At 32.3% G+C, this 20,005-nt stretch overlaps 1 protein-coding gene across 1 annotated transcript; it reads right to left on the minus strand.

Annotated features, from left to right (window-relative positions):
* Positions 1–7: 7 nt before the first annotated feature.
* On the minus strand, positions 8–19,018 carry LOC128181702 (protein SSUH2 homolog). Its single transcript, XM_052850192.1, has 14 exons — positions 18,941–19,018; positions 8,878–8,954; positions 7,825–7,865; positions 7,130–7,225; positions 6,855–6,927; positions 4,081–4,210; positions 3,902–3,962; positions 2,818–2,942; positions 2,650–2,712; positions 2,292–2,389; positions 1,512–1,604; positions 1,316–1,418; positions 1,128–1,226; positions 8–852 (listed from the first exon to the last, which is right to left on the minus strand). Exons 2-14 carry the CDS (start codon positions 8,889–8,891, stop codon positions 706–708), a joined length of 1,143 nt encoding a protein of 380 aa, XP_052706152.1. The 5' UTR covers positions 8,892–8,954; positions 18,941–19,018; the 3' UTR covers positions 8–705.
* Between the last annotated feature and the right edge of the window lie 987 nt (positions 19,019–20,005).

The following is a 20,005-nucleotide window of genomic DNA, read 5'->3' on the forward strand; positions in this document are numbered from 1 at the left end:
TATATAATGTAAAAATATATGTTTTCTTTGGTATTTATAATTGTATTTTTTTAAAGCATAAATAGATGTAAATATGAACTATCACATGGTATCTATGCATACATGTATATATCATAATAGTAATGTAAAATATAAACGGGGGAATAACATTCGGTCATTGATATAATGTTTGTATCAATATTATACACATATATAAATCAAAATATGTTTTAAAATTTATATACATACACAAATATATATAGGAAAAAGGGAAAAATAGTAATACAATTACCATTGGTCTGCTAGTGTTTTCAAAATTTTGTAAGTGGATTCGAAAGTAATTATAAAAGTTAACCTATATAACTACAGATTAAGAACAGTTTAATGATTAGTTGACTGCATATAAGATACAGTAGACACAGTAAACAATAAAAAAAAATTCAATATGTCGGGATGTTTGTTGTAATATCAGAAAATACAATATTAAAGTTTTGAAAAAGAAGTTTTTAAATAATTTTTCTAACATGTAAAGAGGAAAAAAATTATAAAATTTTCCATGAGAAATACAAATAATTCAAATAACTACGTCTAACATTTTTTTCGTTAGAGATGGAAATTATACATCATAAAGCAATCATAAACGACAACAGACAAAACATATTCAACGTAGTTTTACAAATTGCAACAAAGTCAAACTTATCATAAATTCCAAGTCATTACATATAATTATTGAATAGTGCATCCCCAGCAACACTGGTCGGGATAATCAGGTGCGTACACCTTGTTCTCCAGTCCGTAAACAAAGAAGGTAAACTCCTTCCCTCGGCGCCTGCAGACACACTGTGTCACTGGCACCATACGAACCATGTGGTGCTGAAAGTAACAAAGAAACACTCAACATCCTGATAATTAACCAAAGCGTTCAACGAGAGAACTATATACATAAGTATTACTAAAAAATATCAGTAAAAGTCATTGGAAACATGACGTCATGAATTATTCCCAATCAAATAAAAACATGAAAGAGAATTGTTTGAAAGAAAAGGAATTTCAAGGAACAAATAATATACGAATGCCTTAAAACTTAAAAAAAAATCACAATAAAATAATAATATAGGGTTTAGTAAGAATTATGGGATCTATAATACCTGCATGTGAATCCTCTTCATTGGGAACTGGTGACTGTCCACAAAATTGTGGGACACTTCGTTTACTTCCGCTACCGGAAAATTAGCTACCGGTTGTACCTTATAAGATAAATCAACCAATCTATTTATTAATCAATCAATGAAATTAATAATATTTTTTTCATTCCAAATAGTTTGAGCAAACGTACCCGGGGCAACACCTCATTAAATCCAAGTGTTCCAGTGGACTGTGAGATCATATATGCTGGTATAACACCCCTTTCTATAACATGCTCCGATACATTATTTACCCTAGAAACAGAACATACTGGTAGGTGTATCTTTTAATACTGAACCAAATACTTAATGCCTTCGACCTTAATGTTTAATTGATACTTCACTTACCAGCTAACGATGAGTTTGATAAACCACTTTAGTTTGCATTCACCCTTACAAGCTGGACAGCGCACTTTGCCATTTCCACGACAATATAAACATCTTAAACAAAATGAACATAGTTGCAAATTCAGCAATGTGTAAAAAATAGTTTTATATTATATTTATGCAAATACAAAGTGAAAACAATACTCACATGTTTTAGGCATTAAGATTAGTTTCAAATTGATTGTATGCTAGTTAAATAATTACTCTTTTTGCAATTTATTTAAGATTCTCTCGTCTTTAGTTATTTATTTTTCATCCTAAAGATGTTAACTGCTCTTGTCGTACTTGTTAATCAATTGAATTTCATAAATTCTTAGCTCTGGTATCAAAATTTTTAACAGATCGAGTCATTAAATTAACAGGTTCCGAAATCTTTCTATCAAATGTATCTAAACAAACGCATTTTACATATTATTTCAAATATAGTAATTTATTATCATTTTAACATTTTTATGGAATTTTATTATATCCAACTCATACCTTTTTTCTGCGACTGATTATTGTAAACATGATTATTTTCGGCCCGTGTAATTTTCGTCCTCTTCCCCTAAAAAACAGTTTCCCCCATCTGGACGTCGCGTGGACACAGTTGTGTCAAGAGAGATAATTTGAGACATTGGAATACACCCAGTCTTAAAGTTACCCACTGAAAGCAGGGACCAAAGAGGCAAAAATAAGAAAGGGCGAATATTTTCCTGCATACAGTATAATGATTCTTTATATAGTTGTTGTCATTCTTACGAGACTTTTCCCCCAGAACAGTGACAGCTCTCTCTGCAGCTTTCACCATTGCGAGTCACGGTTCTTGAACCACTCCCATTACAACTGCTACAATTTACCTGTAGACAGATAAATTACATATAGCATTTAATCCTATACTTTCAAAATCATTCAATTTAAGGTAAATCTTATTACACATGGTTAACAAATGTAACAAACACATGGAAACAATTTACGATTTTATAATGATGAACTTATTTTTTTAAATTTCGATATTAGTGAAATCCCACATTACAAATCCTATCACAATAAATGATAAATAACTCTTTAATGTGAATTATATTTCCTGGTAAATTGCCAATTTGAATATAATTATTACCCTTCCACTGCCATTACATCGATAACAATCTATTTTCCCTTTTGTTTTACATCTAAAGCAAGGCTGAAATACAAATGTAATAAATTGTTACATATATATATGTAATACTTTACATATATTAACTTGAATTTCATTAACATCTAATATAAATGCCTGCTGAAAACAGACCTTAACAAAGGCGGTGTGTGGTACTTCATGATTCTGGATTTCGTTCTTGAAAATCTCCGTAAACATTGCAGGAATTTCCCAGGGACCAGGAGCAGGTCCATTCTGGGATCCGTCAACAAACTGGCCTAAATAAATTGATTAACAAAATCATCGAAATATTACGTTTGCTTTATAATATCTATCATCGTTTTGCGGTGTAAAGAAAGATTAATCATGCATCTGAAATAGAGAAACACATACATGGTATAAGCCATTACAGCAATTAACAGCTTTTAAAGATTTTTGAAGAATTATTTAAAATCAGGTATCTGAAGTAGAACAAAGACAAAAATATTCAATTAAAATCATGAAACACTTTACTTTAACTCCAAAGTCCCAAAACACTCTTTTTTCACATATTAGTATATCAAAAAGAGTACATATACTAGCATTGATATATTTATATTTGAGGTTTTTGTATCCTTCATTGAATTTTTGGTCGCCATTTAAAGTAAAACACGTCAACAATAAATCATTATATACGAAGAGAACGTAAACAGATATTGCGAGGGAAATCCATAATTCACCAGGACTTGGCCCTACTCACATTTAATTAGTGATAAACCGAATGCAAACATTAAAAATCAATTTCATTTTGATATTTCCTGTATGTAAATTTTACTTGACATAATATTTTATTCATTGTTCGGAGAGGAAGGTTCATCATAATGATATTAATAACTGAATTTTATACATAACCGATCAATCAATGACGATATATTACTTAAAATCATTCATTCCAAAAATCTAAATATTTGAACTGATTTATAACAATTGACCTGGCCCAAAAGACATTTATAATGAGCCCTATTTGAATGAATGATAGGTAAAAATACCATATGTCAACAGGCAATTAAAATTTGAGAATGGCTTGTTGAATTTTACAATGCAAAGTTTTAGCATCACATTAATATAATAGCATGCTCAGAGACTAAATAATGATTCCTTTATGTTGTTTCAATTAGATTTTTTGGAAAAAATACTCTAAATGGGTCTCTAAATACACTAGACTACACATTTAGGACAAGTGTAGTAATGCATGTACCACGAAATGGTTCATGATCCCATTTAGATGTTCTCTCCTCTGTGAAGGTTTCTAAAAAATACTGAAAATAAAGAGATGTGTTGTTTTAAATGCGAAACATTCATTGATTTTTGCAAAATATTTTAGATGATTAAGTTTTTTTTATCATTCAATTATCAATTAGCAAAGAAAAAACTTACATGATAGGAATGTGATGGTTGCAGTTTCTCAAATGTGAGATTTTTGGCTGTTCCTGTGCCCCAACAACGTTGTTTAGAGACAAACTCTACCAGGGCTTGTCTGGCTGTGTCTTCTGATATCACAGGTGCGCTTTTAATAGATTCAAACAGCATAACAATCGTATTAAATCATAGGATAATCATTAAGTCAAAAAACTAGACAACAACAGCAACATAACTTAATAGATACATGTAGTGATACTAGAGGAAAAGCGGTATCTTCAAGTGCATTAAAATAGTTAAACGTGTCTGCTACCGGGTTTCGACTAATGCATTCGTAGAAAAAATCGCTGTCTAGTTTTGCAATCAAAGTTGCTTTCATTCCTCTCCCCCACGCTGTTCCTTTCGATTACTTTTTTCGCGGTCATTTACAAACGTGAATCGTGGGAATCATTTATAAATATGCACAATAACATTTTATTTCTCTTTACCTTACATAAAATAACCGTAATATTCAAATAATACTAATGCATAACCTTGCGCTTTCCTTTCACAGTTTTGTCTTTTATTAATTAACAATTTTTAATTGTCAATGAGTCCATGACTAATTAGTCATGGACTCATTGACAATTAGAAATTGTTAATTAGTAAAAGACAGTTTTTTTTATATAAAGACCATCATGCTGACAGAATTTGAGTCGGGTTTTCAACATAGCAAAAACGGCGTTAAAACGGCACATATACTTTAAACACTACAAGCTTTATACTGATATTCAAACTGTTCGATTTTATTTTTCAAAATAAAGAAATGAACAAGTCAATGCGGTGTGATTAAATATTTAGAAATAAAGTAAATACTGAATCGACCGGTACCTTAAAAGCAAACACATATTAATTAGTAAACAAAAAAAAAATATTATGCATAGAATAACTTGAAATAAGAAATGAACCTAATACCTCTTTTTTATTTGGGAAAGAAATTATCAAAACTAAGGTTTATGACTTGAGATAAAATAAAATGATGAATATATCATAAAAAATGAATAAACTTTGGGGCAATGTTACTGTTCTCTATACAGGGTAATGCAAATCAATTAAGCAATGAAAAGCCATTTTCTCTTCTATAACCGAATAGACACTCTTTCGTTTCTTTAATTAAACATCTCATTCATGAAGTAAATAATTTGCACATTATAAAACTTTTTTGGCTCTTATAAAAAATGACTTCCAACAAAAATTTTGATAACTATGGACGACAGATAGGGTATTTAAAGACAGAAACAATAAGAGATTAGTGCTTACTTTGTTGTTGATGCAAAATTTCTAGTGACTGAATAAAATGTAATGGAAAAATCAGACTTTCTTCTTAATTCTAGTATTAACCGTTGATACAAGTATATTCTTTTTAAATCTGTATTCCATTTTATTTATAAAAGGTAAAAAAAAAAAATCATACATAGACCTAATAATTTATTTTCGATACATAATTTTATTCTTCTAATTCTTCTAACCATCTACATGTAGTTGTCAACGGCTTTTTTCCGTTTTCGCGATCATTTCAAAGAGCACAATGTGGGTATGACCGATCAGCACAGGATGCTCACTCCTCCAGGCATTTGATCCTTATTTCTATATAATCATCTTATGGAACACCATTGCTGCCTCATGTGGCTATTTCATGTGGAGATGGTGCTTTATAATATTATGCTGTGGTTATTTCATGTGAAGACAGTGCTTTATTATACGAAGGTGGTGCTATATTATATGAAAATGGTGCTTTTTTATTTGAAGATACTGAATTATCACATGAAAGTGGTGCTTTATTATATGAAGATGGTACTTTTTTATGTGAAGATGGTGCTTTGTTATAAAAAGATGGTGCTTTATTATACAAAGATGGTAATTTTTTATGTGATCATCTGATATTCGATTTATCCTTGACACCTTAGCAGCTTTAAAGAACTAAGTATAATATAGGTCATATTTGGTCCCCATAATTCGTAATTTTCAAAGTGTTTCAGGTACATTAAATTGTAATGTAATATTTCTGACACTTTGAACAAGGAAAATATTTTTGTCCCTTAATAGTCTTTGGTATATACACCTCTGAAGAAAATACTTTGTTTGTTCAAGTATGCGCTCGATGTTTTCTGAAGAAAAAAAATGGCGGGAAAATGGTAATCTATAGTCCTGAATTGTTGGCAATTGGATAAAAAGGAACATTATAAAATAAATTTTTAAAAATAATAAATCCTAATACAGATGTTTTGATATCTGCCATGTTATCAGCCCAAACGTTTGGTTGGGCAAAACCCCGAAGGATGCTGGTTGACACAAGAGTGATGGTCTTTATAAATAACAAATATCCTTATCATGACAGAGATAAAGGCCTACCGATTTTAAATATTTTTGTAGCAATTTTACATCAATTTGATTGTCTTTATGTGCATATTAATGAAAATTCTGGTCCCAGGATCATGAAACACCCAGGATCATGAAACAGTCTTATAATTTTAAATTCAAATATTTTAACTGTCTTATAGCCATGTAATTGGAAACATCAACGTAAAAAAGAGGAAAATGTGCTATTTTAAAAAAGGTTTCTCTATAATGCGTTAAAAGTTACAAATTTTAAGGTAAATTATCTATGTTTATACATTGCTGAAATTTGGACATAAGTCTAAAAAATGTTTCGTGTTCCGTAAACATTCTGTTTTGTCAAACTTCAGCTTTAGAGTCACAACAATGCTGAGGTCTTTTCTAGCTTTTATTGCTCGTTCAAGGGAAATTGTTACCTCGTTAATGTAAATGTTGGTTTCACGTCGTCCTTAGGAGCGGTAAATTCCGTTAGGGGAGGGGGGAGTAGGGCTGAAAGAAAAAAATCATACTTTATAACCTCTGAAGAGTAGAATTATTAAGTTTAAACGATGAAGTTTGAAAAAAAAGGGTCAAACAAAGACTGCTTATGCATGCTAAAGTATTCATAGCACCAAATTCTGCTTTTTAATAAACATTATATTTGTGGAAAAAAAATGAAATGAGGTTCTATTTAATTCAGTAAGGTACTAACATTCGTCCGTGCGAGTATGATCATACCCGGAAACAGTGTCGAAGCTAACTTCCGGTTTGAGGTCATTGTCTTCAATATGTACACCCTTGCTGAAAACTTGAATAGAATACAGAAACATTTAAACCAGAACATGATCAGGGGTTGGTTACGAACATTTCCGAATCAATATACAAATTTGGTATTTCAAACTACAATATATCGAACCGCACGTTGATATGTTGAAATAAATTTTGAAATCACAATGGAACTTTTGGACATCTTGAAGTCTTTTTCCGTTTTTGGAGTTCAAATTAACGCGATTTATGTGCACTTAAATTATAATACTATAGTGTGTTAAATGCAAAAACATGAGAATTTATATGTAATTGTTAAAGCGTTTGTAAAATGTATATTTATGTTTAACATAATTTACCTCTGCAATGTACAACCTCTCCCATATAAGATTTCTGAGAAAACAAACTGTTAAAAACTGAACAATATTAATGCCAATTCAAAGCTTCACAGGCTTTAAAAGCTCGCTTTAATCTGACGAGGTACGTGTTACTGTACAAGTCATTCCCTGCACTTACTGATTATTCAGTGTGTCTTCTTTTTGACAGATTTGGTAAAAATAGATCGAACGTCATTATTTTCCTCTTTCTAAAAATTCGTTTTCTCTAAAACTGATTTCAATGTCTGTCTTTATGCGATCTTACCTTGTTCACTTCCGTTTGTCGTCTGCTCGTTAATTGCAGCGCTACAAACAAAAATAATTGAAGTTTATAACTAGTTTATAACTTGATAACTAGCATTCTGGCTGAAGGACTATCATGTACATTTTTGGCGTTCAGATCTTTACCGATTAGTTTTTTTTTTTGTTATTGTGGAATGGAAGTTGATTTATTTTAATACGAGTTTGAAGAGGTAAATGAGTAAATTCCATTTTTATTCATTACAAAAAAACCCACATAATTACAACAGTTTGCATTGAATCAAATTTACTTAAAGTAATTTTTTTACAATCATATACAATGTAATTGAGTTTGAATTATTTAAAAATATCTACATTTTCAACTGTCTTTGTCTGTGATAACATTACGAACCAATTCTAAACCCTATAGCCCAATAACTTCACAAAAGATGAGTGACACAAAATGAGCGTGTCTTATAGCATAACCGGAAAACGGTATTGGCTCTGCCGCTTTGTAATACATAGCATGTGTTAAATTTTTTTGAAAATAATGTTGTTTTTCTGTGTACAAATTGGAAATAATATACATAAAAGTAATAAGGAATCATTTTTTGAATATTATGAGGTGATAATTTAATTCGGTTATTATTGGTCGGAGCGTGGTCAAATCTAACATAAAGCACTTCAAGCTTTATTGGATTTGACCACGCCCCGACCGAAATTATCACCCAATAATATTCATAGAGTGATTTCTTATTCCTTCGATAAAATATCGATTCTCTCTAAAGGTATGCACTGATTATTTCTGTAAAACTTACCTTTTGGTTTGAGTAAAGCATTAATTATTTACTTAAATTTCTACATTTCTGTAGTTTATAAAAAATAAGGAACAATATGACGGGTTAATGTTTTCAAAATTGTATGAAAAAGGAACATTCATATAGTTCTTTCTAATTTAAGCCAAAAGTAGTTATATAACCTCATTTTTTCTGTATTGACAGCAAGCTATTATAATAGTTATTAGAAAAAAATGTTCCTACTGTATTATGAAATTAATCACAAGGAGAACATAACATACCCCTCTTTGGCCATCACAAACGACTTTTACAATCGTTTCTGCCTCCAACGATATGCTTCTGACCGACTCACTTCAAACTATGAATCATAATAATTATTATAATAATAATAAAAGCTAACAGGATGAAACACCGGCAGTGATCGAACTACAGTTTCTTTTTGTGTTATTTTGACAATGTTTAAAATCCATACTAGGAAGGAGAATTGAAATCAATGATTTATTTGTTTATCGACCTTTGCGTTGAAAAGTAAGTATGCATCAACTGCGCTTTAAACATTAGGCCTAATTATTACTTATTTCTATTTTTAAAATCACATTTAGGTAGAAATGCTTGTTATGAATGCTACACAATTAGCTCTACAAACGGAGAATCCTGAATGGATTCCGTCGAGACACCGAGTAAATTTCAATTCTATTTCTTTTTAATTTACGAAATGCACACGATATCCATGTTCTAATTCTATGATACGGTATCAAATATACTGTCTGTCCAGATACTTTTTCCAAAATTTGTGGATTAACACTCTCTATCTAAGTTTTGAAATGTTCATTGTTGTCTATAACATCTCAAATTGACTGAAATCTGGTTGCAAGTAAAATATAGACCATTAAAGTGTTTGTTATGTAAACAAAAGTCGTTTTATGATTTTGCATATAAAAAAGGTCATATAAATAAAATACTATTTCATATGTACAAAAACCGGTTAAAAACGTCCAAGTTATACATGTACCATTCTAGGCGTACAAAATTGACAAATTTAAAGTTTAAGAATCCGACCACGAATTTTGTCAAAACGTCTTTATTGAGTGAGTGTGTTGTACTTCATGATGCAGTGACGTTTATAAAAACCTCCCTAAACGTTGAAGGAATTTCCCAGGGGATAGGGGCAGATCCATTCTGTAAATTAAGTTCAGTTTTTGGATAACAAAAGTGAAAAAGGGAGAATAGAAGAGACCAAAAGCAGAATATGTGTGTCAAACCTAGTCATTTGTATTGAAAAGAAAAGCACATTGTATCAAAACATATATGTGGAGGAGACAGTAGAGTGAAAATGGGAATCGAAGTACGAAGAACTGACGGGAGTTGATTTTGTCGATGTTTATTTTAAAATCAATGATATGTTATTTTGCATGACAAGTACATGTAGTTTCTAATTTGAATTACGTACATTTTTATAATATGAATTTTTCGACAAGAATGTCGAGAAACCCCCATATGAATCATGTTAAATAACATTTAAAGATAAAGAAAGTGAGCGCACAAGATGGTAGGTTTGCAGGAATCCTCGACACGAATCAACTGGGATTTAAATGTCTATAACCTCAAAAGGCTATGTACAGGTTTCAACAAAAATATATTAAATTGAGAGTCGAAGTTCGTGGCTATTCCGGTTATTAAAAAACTCACAAGCTTTCAAAAAATGGCAGTGAGAGTTAAACCGATAACTAGTTGGAAATGTTAATGCAAACATATTTTAATGAAGTTATATTGTGTTAATCCTAAAAAAAACTAGAAATAAGAAAAAAAATAATGTTCATACAGCAGATCTAGAAATCAATAACAACAAATTGTTCAATCAAATTGATCAATCAATTTTTGTACACGAAAAAATGCATTTTATAAAATAACAGAGCATAATCTTAAAACAATTATTATACCATTAAATCCTATCTATTATGCTTGTTTTGATTCAGCATGTGATTATTTTTTAACGCGTGTATTATTTCTTTTCTAGAGTTTTTAATGTACAAGTTCTAGGTGTTTGACACCGGAGAGCCTATCTAAATCCGCTTTTTACAAGGGCATACGCTAAACAGATCAATACGATCTTTTGGATATGAATTAAGGAAATGTTTAATTTATCAAAAAGTGCTGCTGCTTCGAGAAATCTATAGAATGAGTTAATAAATATGTAAAATATTAAGCGAGGGTCATATGAATTCCAACCGGAGCTCATTTCTTTGATATTTATTCTTATAAAAGATGAACTCCATACAAAGCAGCAGCACTTTTCAGAATCTACCTGATAAGTAGAATTTAAATATCATTTAAATTTTTAATTCAAATAAGGGTATGCCCTTGTAATATTGAAATTTGTTTATGACCTCCATTCGGGAGACTTATCAATAAATGTCACGTGACTATCAATTCAAGAGACCACATTGTCACACAAAGTAGCATTTACTATACTGTTTCACTTAATATCACTTTTATACCACGATGAAATAACTTAGAATAAATATTTTGTTATAAAGGATGCATCGTTTTATAAACGTTTAAATCCGCTGATATTTTCATAGTAAGCCTTAACAGTGCTGCGTGATCACATGTCGAATCAAAATAAGCATCATTGATATGATTTAATGGTATGATAATTGCTCTGTTTATATAAAAAATGCATTTTTCCATGTTAAAATATTATCTGATCCGTCTTTCTCTACACAAAATATGCGTCAAAATTTACAGTATGACGTCACATCGACAAGAGCACCGCGATCAGTAAGTTGTTTATATGTATCGTTGTTAGACTTATTTGACTACAAAGTTGCACGCATAGGTAATTTTAAATGTATTTTAACGTTTCCGTCCCCATAACAATCGGTAATTACTTTATTTATTAGCATTTTTGACGACTTGTTGTTTTGTATGATGTCATAGTTAACATTTCCCGTACTTTCTGGTCGGCGCGACCACAAAGTAGACCTTGACAGTGCTGCGCATTTTTAGAGTGTGTATTATTTCTTTTCTAAAGTGTTTAATACACAAGTTTGATAGGTTTCACATCGGAAGCCTATCCAACTCCGGTTTTTAAAGGCATACACTAAACAGATTATTACGATCTTTTGGATAAAAATTAAGGTTACGTTTAATTTATTAAAAAGTGCTGCTGCTTCAATAAAATCTATAGAATAAATAAATAAATACGTAAAAAAAAATCAAGCGAAGGTCATATAGATTCCAATTGTAGCTCATTTTCTTGATAGTTATTCTAATAACTCTATGCAAAGCAGCAGCTCTATGCAGAATCTACCAGAAAAGTAGAATTGAATTTTCATATCAATTCTTAATTGAAATAAAGACATGTCCTTTTAATATTGAAATTTCTTAATGACCTCCATTCGGAAGAATCATCAACACATGTCACGTTACTATTTATTCAGGGGACCACACTAAGTGTCATACAAAGAAGTGTAACAGTGGGTTTCTCATCAAAAAATAAAACACACAGCCATTGAGATTTCAAATGAGCGATTTATGATGCTTTAACTTAAACACTTAAATTGTGGACTTGTCTCAGGTTACTATTACTTTTTTTTTAGTCTAATACAGACATTGTATGATCAGCAATACATGGCTTTAACTTTCAAAGGTCATTCTTGTGTCCAACGAAAATGACTTAAGAATTATATTTAACTACTTTGAGACCTTCACTCTTTGAATGCTAGAGTTGAAATAAGATTATATAAAAGACCAAACTGAAGGAATTTGACCCTAGAATAACCAATAGAAATCCAGAATTCTTGTTATGACCAATAGACTGTCACTGACCTCTAGACTAGTTCCTTTTTAAAACTGGTCCTAATGAATAATAAAATAAGCTAAGAAAGATAACTCTAATGATAAATTAGTAAGTTCATGCTTAGTGAAATTAGTAGTAAGTAAATGTACTACATGTATAATGTATAGTTTAACTTTTAAATTGTTTTATTTATTTCCAGCTTTTAACCTGTAATTAAAATATTTTATTTCTTTAATTAATTTTTTACAGTTTATAACCATTAAAATAAAACATTATCACATACTTTCCCCTGTTGGCAAAATGACGTCCTCGTTATTAGGAGTATATGCATAAACAGAAATAAAACACATTTACTTGTTCATAATATTTGCAATCAACTGAATAAAAACATTTTCATACTTTTTATCGGTGGTTGCCATGAGTTGCTGTAACATAGGCACTCTTTCTTTCCAGTCATCTGATACTTTATAACAATGGTAATCAGATAAATGACTGGGTGGTTTATTTACCCGTTTACTTCTTACGACTGATCTAAGTGACTCTTCCTCGTCCTGATCTATATCAGTATCATTTTCTTGAACATGATTTTCTACGTGTTCCGGTTCGTCTGGTGGAGTAGCTTCCGCCTCCTCCTGGGCTCCGGATTTCCAAGTTTCCATCACCTGACTCTCCTCTCTAACCTCAGTACATCTACGCCTAATGTCAGTTGGGACATTTTTATGTACTATCCTTACCAGCTGGTTACATGTATGTGAATCTGAATCATCATCAGAGTCGTCTGAGTCAGTTTCTACAATCTTCTCTCTAATAGGCTGTTTTATCTGTCTTGATCCTGTTATTCTTGGTTTTGGTTGTGGCTTTGGTCTACTCACACTTCTCTCAACACTAGTCTCTTTATTACATGATGCAACATCTGTATCTACGTAGCCAATTGGAAGTAATAAGTTTTTGGTAATGTTCTTTTCTTTCCTTTGCCGTCCTCTCTTTCTACGACGTAGACTGGGATATCTGCATTTGGCTGTTCCTTCACTATATACGGCTTTTCCTCCCTGCTATCCATTATCTTATGCTTTCCCTCAAATGCTAAAATTTTCACTAAAACTCTATCTCCTAAATCTATCCTAGCCCCTCTGGCTTTAAGATCACATCCTTTTTTCTGCTTTTCCTTACTCTATCAGCAACATCTTTTGCTATTCTAAAAGCATCTTTCATTCTGGTCTTCAGGTTCTTGACATAATTGTTTAAAACTTCAAAATCGTTTTCCTTGACATTTAAAGCTAAATCTAAAGGACTGTATTTTCAGGTTTTGTACAATTGTAGGTTGAAACTAATGGTGCTACATATTCCTTCCATTTGGTTTTCTTGTCTGGGTCTTAAGTCCCTAACATGTCAAACAATGTTCTATTGAAACGCTCAGTCAATCCGTTTCCCATCGGATGTTAAGATGATGTCCTGGATTTCTGAGTATCTGTAATTTAACAAATTTAATGAATGATCTTATCGGTAAAATTAGCCCCTTGATCTGAATGAAGTCGATTAGGATATCCATAATGAAAGATAAAGTTCCTAAGCAGTGCTTCTGCTGTAGTTCTTGCAGTCGTGTTTATGGTTGGTACAGCTTGGACATATCTAGTAAAGTGATCTGTAATAGTTAACATGTGTTGATATCCTCTTGATAATTTTTTCAAAGTGACATTATCCATGCAAACTAACTCTACTAGATAGGTGGCATTGATATTAAAAAGTGGTGCTATCTGGTTGGTCTGTGATTTCCTGTGACCACACCTGCTGCATGACTTAATACAGTTCTCTACAATCTGCGTCATACCTGGCCAAAAGAATCTATCTTTAAGCAATTACAGTTTTCTGTCTCTACCTGGATGTCCAAATTTGTTGCGAGTTTCTGTAAAGATAAAATCTATTTGTTTGCAGGTACTACTAACTGCTTTCTTATTTTATCCTTAATTTTGATTTCCTTGAATAAAATATTGTTTTCAATAAATAATCTGTCAAAATTTCTGTTGAGGACATGTTGCAAAAATTTTGCACAAATTTCATCTAATCTAGGTTTCCTCCCACATCTTACTACTGTCTTCCCGAACCTTATAGTCTCATCTTAATCCTGTTCTTTAGCCCAGTTAATGTGCCTGGTAACAATTTTCAGTAATGAACCACTATCTTCCGGATTCTCAAAATTGTCATCCAATACCAGACTCTCTACCTAAGGTTTTTGGTGCAGAGTTTCACAAATGGACTTAATACAGCTAGGAATGATAATACGTGCACCCGATGATTCTATCTGTTTTGGTCTGATATTCGGCTTAGTCCACCTACTTCCGAATTGTTCTTACCAGGTCTATAACAAATTTCTAAATCAAATTTGGATAGCGCTGCTAACCACCTATGTCCCGTCGAGACTAACTTGGCAGTTGTCAGAATGCAAGTCAAAGGATTATTGTCAGTAAACACTGTCGTTCTCTGTCCATAAAGATAATCAGAAAATTTTTCCGTCACTACCTAGTTTAATGCAAAAAATTCGAGTTTGTGTACGGGATAATCTTTCTCCGACCTATACTCAGGCTTCCACTTGCAAAGCTTATAACTCTATTGAACTTACCTTGTTTTTGATAAAGAACGACTCCCAAGCCATGATGACTTGCGTCTACATGTAATTCAAAAGGTTCCTGATAGTTTGGGAATCCCCGAATTGGAGGTTAAGCTAAGTGTTGATTCAGCTTTTCAAAAGCTTCTTCTTCCACTGATCTCCACTTCCACTTCTGCTGTTGAACCTTGTGGCCTTTCTTCTTGATAGGATTTGAAAATAAATAATGCAGTGAGTGGTTTGGTAATCTTACTGAAATTTGGTATAAATCTTCTATAATGTCCTATAAACCCTATAAATTTTCTTACCCCCTCGGGTGAATTAGGTTTTGGCCAGTTTAGCACCTTCTTTGTTTTCTCTGGGTCTGCTTCTGTTTCCTTCTCTGACAATATGTGGCCAACATACTTGACTCTCTCTTTGCAAAATACACATTTCTTTAGTGATAACTTCAATCCAGTTGTTCTGAGTTTGTCAAAAACCAGTTGCAATCTCTTTAAATGTTCCTCCAATGATTTTGAAAAAATAATCAGATCATCCAAGAAAATTTCAGACGTAACTCCCCAAATCATTCCTCCATTAATCTTTGATAAGTTGCTGGTGAATTAGATAACTCAAACGGCATTCTATTGAATTCGTAAAACCCTAATGCTCCGACATTAAATGCGATTCTTTCCTTGTGTTCTTCTTTAATTTCCACCTAATGATATCCTGATTTAGCATCCAAAAAGGTAAAGTACAGAATCATACTGATCTCTTGTAAGGTTATCTGTGTTGATATTCAATGTGTCAATATCCTGTTGTTGTTGTTCACTTTCATCATCATTTTCTTGTGATGCTTCAATACTAACAGGTTGAATTTCAGCTATAATTGTTCTTTATTGCCTGCGTTGTGACATTGCTTAGTACGGTCGGTTTCATAGTCATAAATATATGTAATAGCAGTTGGTGTTACATCAACATCTGATTTCCATTTGTTCTTATGTATCTGCTGAATAATAGCACATGTTCTGCTGTAGGGAAGTTTCTTTATATAAATCCATAAATACTTTTCAAACTATATGGTGGTATAATGACAGGTTCCCGATTTGCTGATCTGGTGACTGCTAGCCTCAATTCCTGTTTCTTAAGTCGTTTCTCTCTAAGACTAATGCATCTAAACACTATGTACCAATTCGTCCTAAGATAAGCTTTCTGAGAAAATCTCTCACTAAAATCTGCTTTAGTGTCTTCCATCAAAGCTTTTGGTATGTTGGTTTCAAGTAAAATTGGCACTGTTGAATGAAAATCAGTATCATCAATGAATAAAAATAATCCTGTATGTTCTTTTTCACTTCCTTATCCATCTGATTGTAATTTTTTTTTACCTCTATACATCCTTTGTAGGGCAAAATGCTGCCAACAGCACATTTTAGATTGAACATCTCTTGCAGTTCTTGAATGGGATGATTGCTGAAATATTTCTCATGAAAAGATGCTGCCGTAGTAGATACAGTAGAACCTGTGTCTAGGAGTGCTGTTGTCTGAATATTTTTAATCTTGATTAAAACTTCCACTGACTCTCTTCCTACAAATTGATGACGCTGTTTATTCATCTGCAGACGTACTTGCCGCGTCTCGCAGTAGGCCTCCTCATGTTTAAACCTTGAGGTTTTCTATGATCTAAATGCACCCTGCATCCATATTGAAGATGCCCCTGTTGTCCGCATCTGTAACATTTTACATCTTCTGCAGATTGTCTCCCTTGAGACTGTTCTTGTCTATAAAACTGACCTATTCCTCCAATATTTCCACCGTAATTCTCAATTCTAGGTGAAGAATACTGTGGCGGCTTATCTTTGTCCGAGTTCTCATTTGTTGAGTATGATCTGTACTTCATATCTAATACATCTTCTTTAAGGTTTTGAATCATAGCCTCAATTTCTTCAATTTCCTCTGTTGTTGATATTGCTTGAGTCCTATCAGTTTTTCTTGATTTCTTCCTCTGGATCATTTCTTCTTCTTTGATCCTTATTCCATGTCTCATTTCATCAAAGTTTTTGTGTTTTGTCAAATATAAATGCTGTGGTGTCTTTCAGCTCTAGGCTCAATCCTTCATAAAACATATTTTTGAGCATATCATTTACAGCTGGGCTTGAGCTAATCCTTCTTTCCGAGCTTGATTTAACAGATCTTCCAATCTGCAACCCCATGCTGCAACATTTTCATCTTCCTGCTGTCTTGCAGAATAGAATTTTGAAAAAAACAAAACAGTTGCTTTACTGTCTATGGTGCCATAAACACTCCCAAATTTGAACATAATATCACTGATATTGGCACCAGGACCCAACACCATGACAATTCGAGCTGCATCACCCTTCAGTGACCTCCTTATTGCCTGTTATATAACTGATTCACAGTAATTTTCCTTATGTAAGCATTGCACCTCCTATTTCCAAAGAACAAAATTTGTGTCTCCTTTCTTATCCCCACTGAAAATTGGTAGCCTTGGATTTTTCTCCAGAAGTTGAGATGTACCTTCAGCAGTTGCACCCTCTTCTGAAGTCGATTCTCGCTTTACTCTAGGATTATGCTCCTTTTTGAAAATCCTCTAGCCACTGTCTAAATTGTTCAGGTGTATCGGCTTTTGGCTTTAAACCCCATCTCAGTGAAAACTTTCGTCATAGAATCAATTTTTTTTTTGTTACATATTGAAACTTTGATTGAATTTGTAGAATTCAAATAAACAAATAATAAAGCATGTGACCAAACTCACAAAAATACATAAAACTGATTGCATTCGCAATCACTGCAAAAGTAATGCCACTCACTCACACGCAACACAAAAACCGAAGAAATTTTGAGTAACTTCAAATGAAATTAATTGTCGGAGTCGGAATTTTCAATGATTCGCGGAATTTTTATTTGAACAGTGAAAAAAAAACTTTTTTTACAATTTGTTTTCTAAAATTTGACTTTATTGTTTAAGTTTAAATGTTTATACCAGTTTTGTTTTTTTTAAGGAATGAATTCAATATTTATTAGTTTTACAGGATATAAAATGGTTTGGGGCAGTACGCTTTATAAACCGCAAAGCGGTTTATTAAAAAGTGTAAACTGTTCCAAACCATTTTATATCGTATGAAATAATAAATATTGAATCCATTCCTCATGATTTAATATTTTTTGGTATCAATTGTTGATAAAAACAGTCATTTGATCTATAAAATGACATCAACTTGCACAAAATTCAAACGTAACGTCAGGCGGATTGAAACGTTTTTGACGTTAGTCTTACTATGACGTAGGCAACATTCTTTATACGATATAAAATAATTTTTTAACCAATCAAAAAGCGTGTTACAACCAGAATTAAATTATTTAATTTTATTTTAAACCCCAACAGACAGATAGACAATGACTGAACTCATTAATGTTATGATATAATACCTTTATTTAATTTGTTTATACTGTAAAATCAATCAAGTCAAACCTAAGAAATATCTTACTGTAACACTGTCTGGTCTACAATGTAATGTTTTAGGTCAATGTAGATAGTTGTTAATACTGGTGTTAGAAAAATTAACTTTCCTTACTCAGCTGCAGTCATACTATCTCTCTATCCTACTTTCACTTTGACAAAATTGCAAAAAAAAAAAATCACATTCAAATTAGATAACTTGAACAAAAAGTAAAAGAGCACTTATCAATGATTAAAGACCTGTTGAATTGAATAATAATTGTAATTGATGAATAACTGAAACGCAAGTATCAAAATATTGCTACAACATGTAGAAATCAATCAGCTGTTAAGCTGTTCGACGCGATGTTCGTCACCACGTGGGTTTCCTCGGAATTGGGTCAATTCAAGTTGAACACAGTATGCATATATTGCAATACAAGGATTGTATAAACAAAGGTAAAAACAGTTGGTTACGTTAAGTGTTTGCTATCATAGTCTTACCTGCGCAATTTCTGTCTTGCTTCCAATGTTTACAGTCTTTCGAAATACCTCCGGTGATTACCAGTTTAACTCTCGACTTCCGGTGTCTTCGGAATACCCGTCTACGTCACAACACCAATTGGCGGGAATTCAAATCTCTGATCTTCGTGAAATCACAAATCACGTTGGGCGCCATTCTGTAACCGTGGGGTTCTCGTCGTAAAATAACACACAGCCATTGAGCTTTCAATTGAGTGATTTATGATGCTATAATTTAAACACCCGAATTGTGGACACAGGTTACTATTACTTAGTCTAATACAGACTTTGTATGATCAGCAATACATGGCTTTGACTTTCTAAGGTCATTCTTGTGTCCATTGAAAATGACTTTAGAATTATATTTAACTACTTTGAGACCTTCACTCTTTGAATGCTAGAGTTGAAATTAAATCATAAAACTGGTCCTAAAGAATATTAAAACTCTTATAATAAATTAGTAAGTTCATGCTTAGTGAAATTAGTAGTATGTATATGTACTACACATATGCCTCGGAACCGGGGGGGGGGAGCTCACTTGTTTTGCAAAGTTAGACATAACCATTAGGCACATAGCATCATAGAAGGTTCAGCCCCCCACTTTTTCTCGCAGGAAAGATAATTGTTCCTAAATTTACTTTGAAGTGATGTAAGTCATAGGAATAATAGCCCCCCCCCCACGTCCCACGGATTAGGAATTTCTTCTTGAGAAGGTATCATTAGAAAAGCGTGATATGAATGCTATACGTATTGCTCTGTTTGTTAGTTCTTCATTTTCCTTATAAACAGCGCTGCTTTTTTACACACGGGGAATCCTGAGAGATATCCTTCGAGGAATCGTACAAAATGGTATTCAATACTATTTTTATAGGTTACGAAGTATAACACAAAACCGCTAATTTCACGGTACGGTAATTATCATTGTACGATGTAATCTACTAATAATTGATGGTTTCTAAAAAACAAAATGAGGTCTTTGACACAATTTAGGCTCATATTTATTATCTAGAACACTTAACGTGAGTATTTGGAAATTTTGTAAAATAA

The sequence above is a fragment of the Crassostrea angulata genome, chromosome 4 (genome assembly GCF_025612915.1).
Source record: "Crassostrea angulata isolate pt1a10 chromosome 4, ASM2561291v2, whole genome shotgun sequence".
In the NCBI taxonomy this organism is placed as follows: domain Eukaryota; kingdom Metazoa; phylum Mollusca; class Bivalvia; order Ostreida; family Ostreidae; genus Magallana; species Magallana angulata.

Bases quoted from the DNA above. Each gene is read 5' to 3' on its own strand.
- LOC128181702 (XM_052850192.1), bottom strand. The intron at 6,928-7,129 runs GTTAGTACCTTA...TTTTTCTTTCAG, and splicing joins TCATACTCGCACGGACGAAT to CCCTACTCCCCCCTCCCCTA. The intron at 2,943-3,901 runs GTACATGCATTA...CAATTTATTTAG, and splicing joins GGATCATGAACCATTTCGTG to GCCAGTTTGTTGACGGATCC.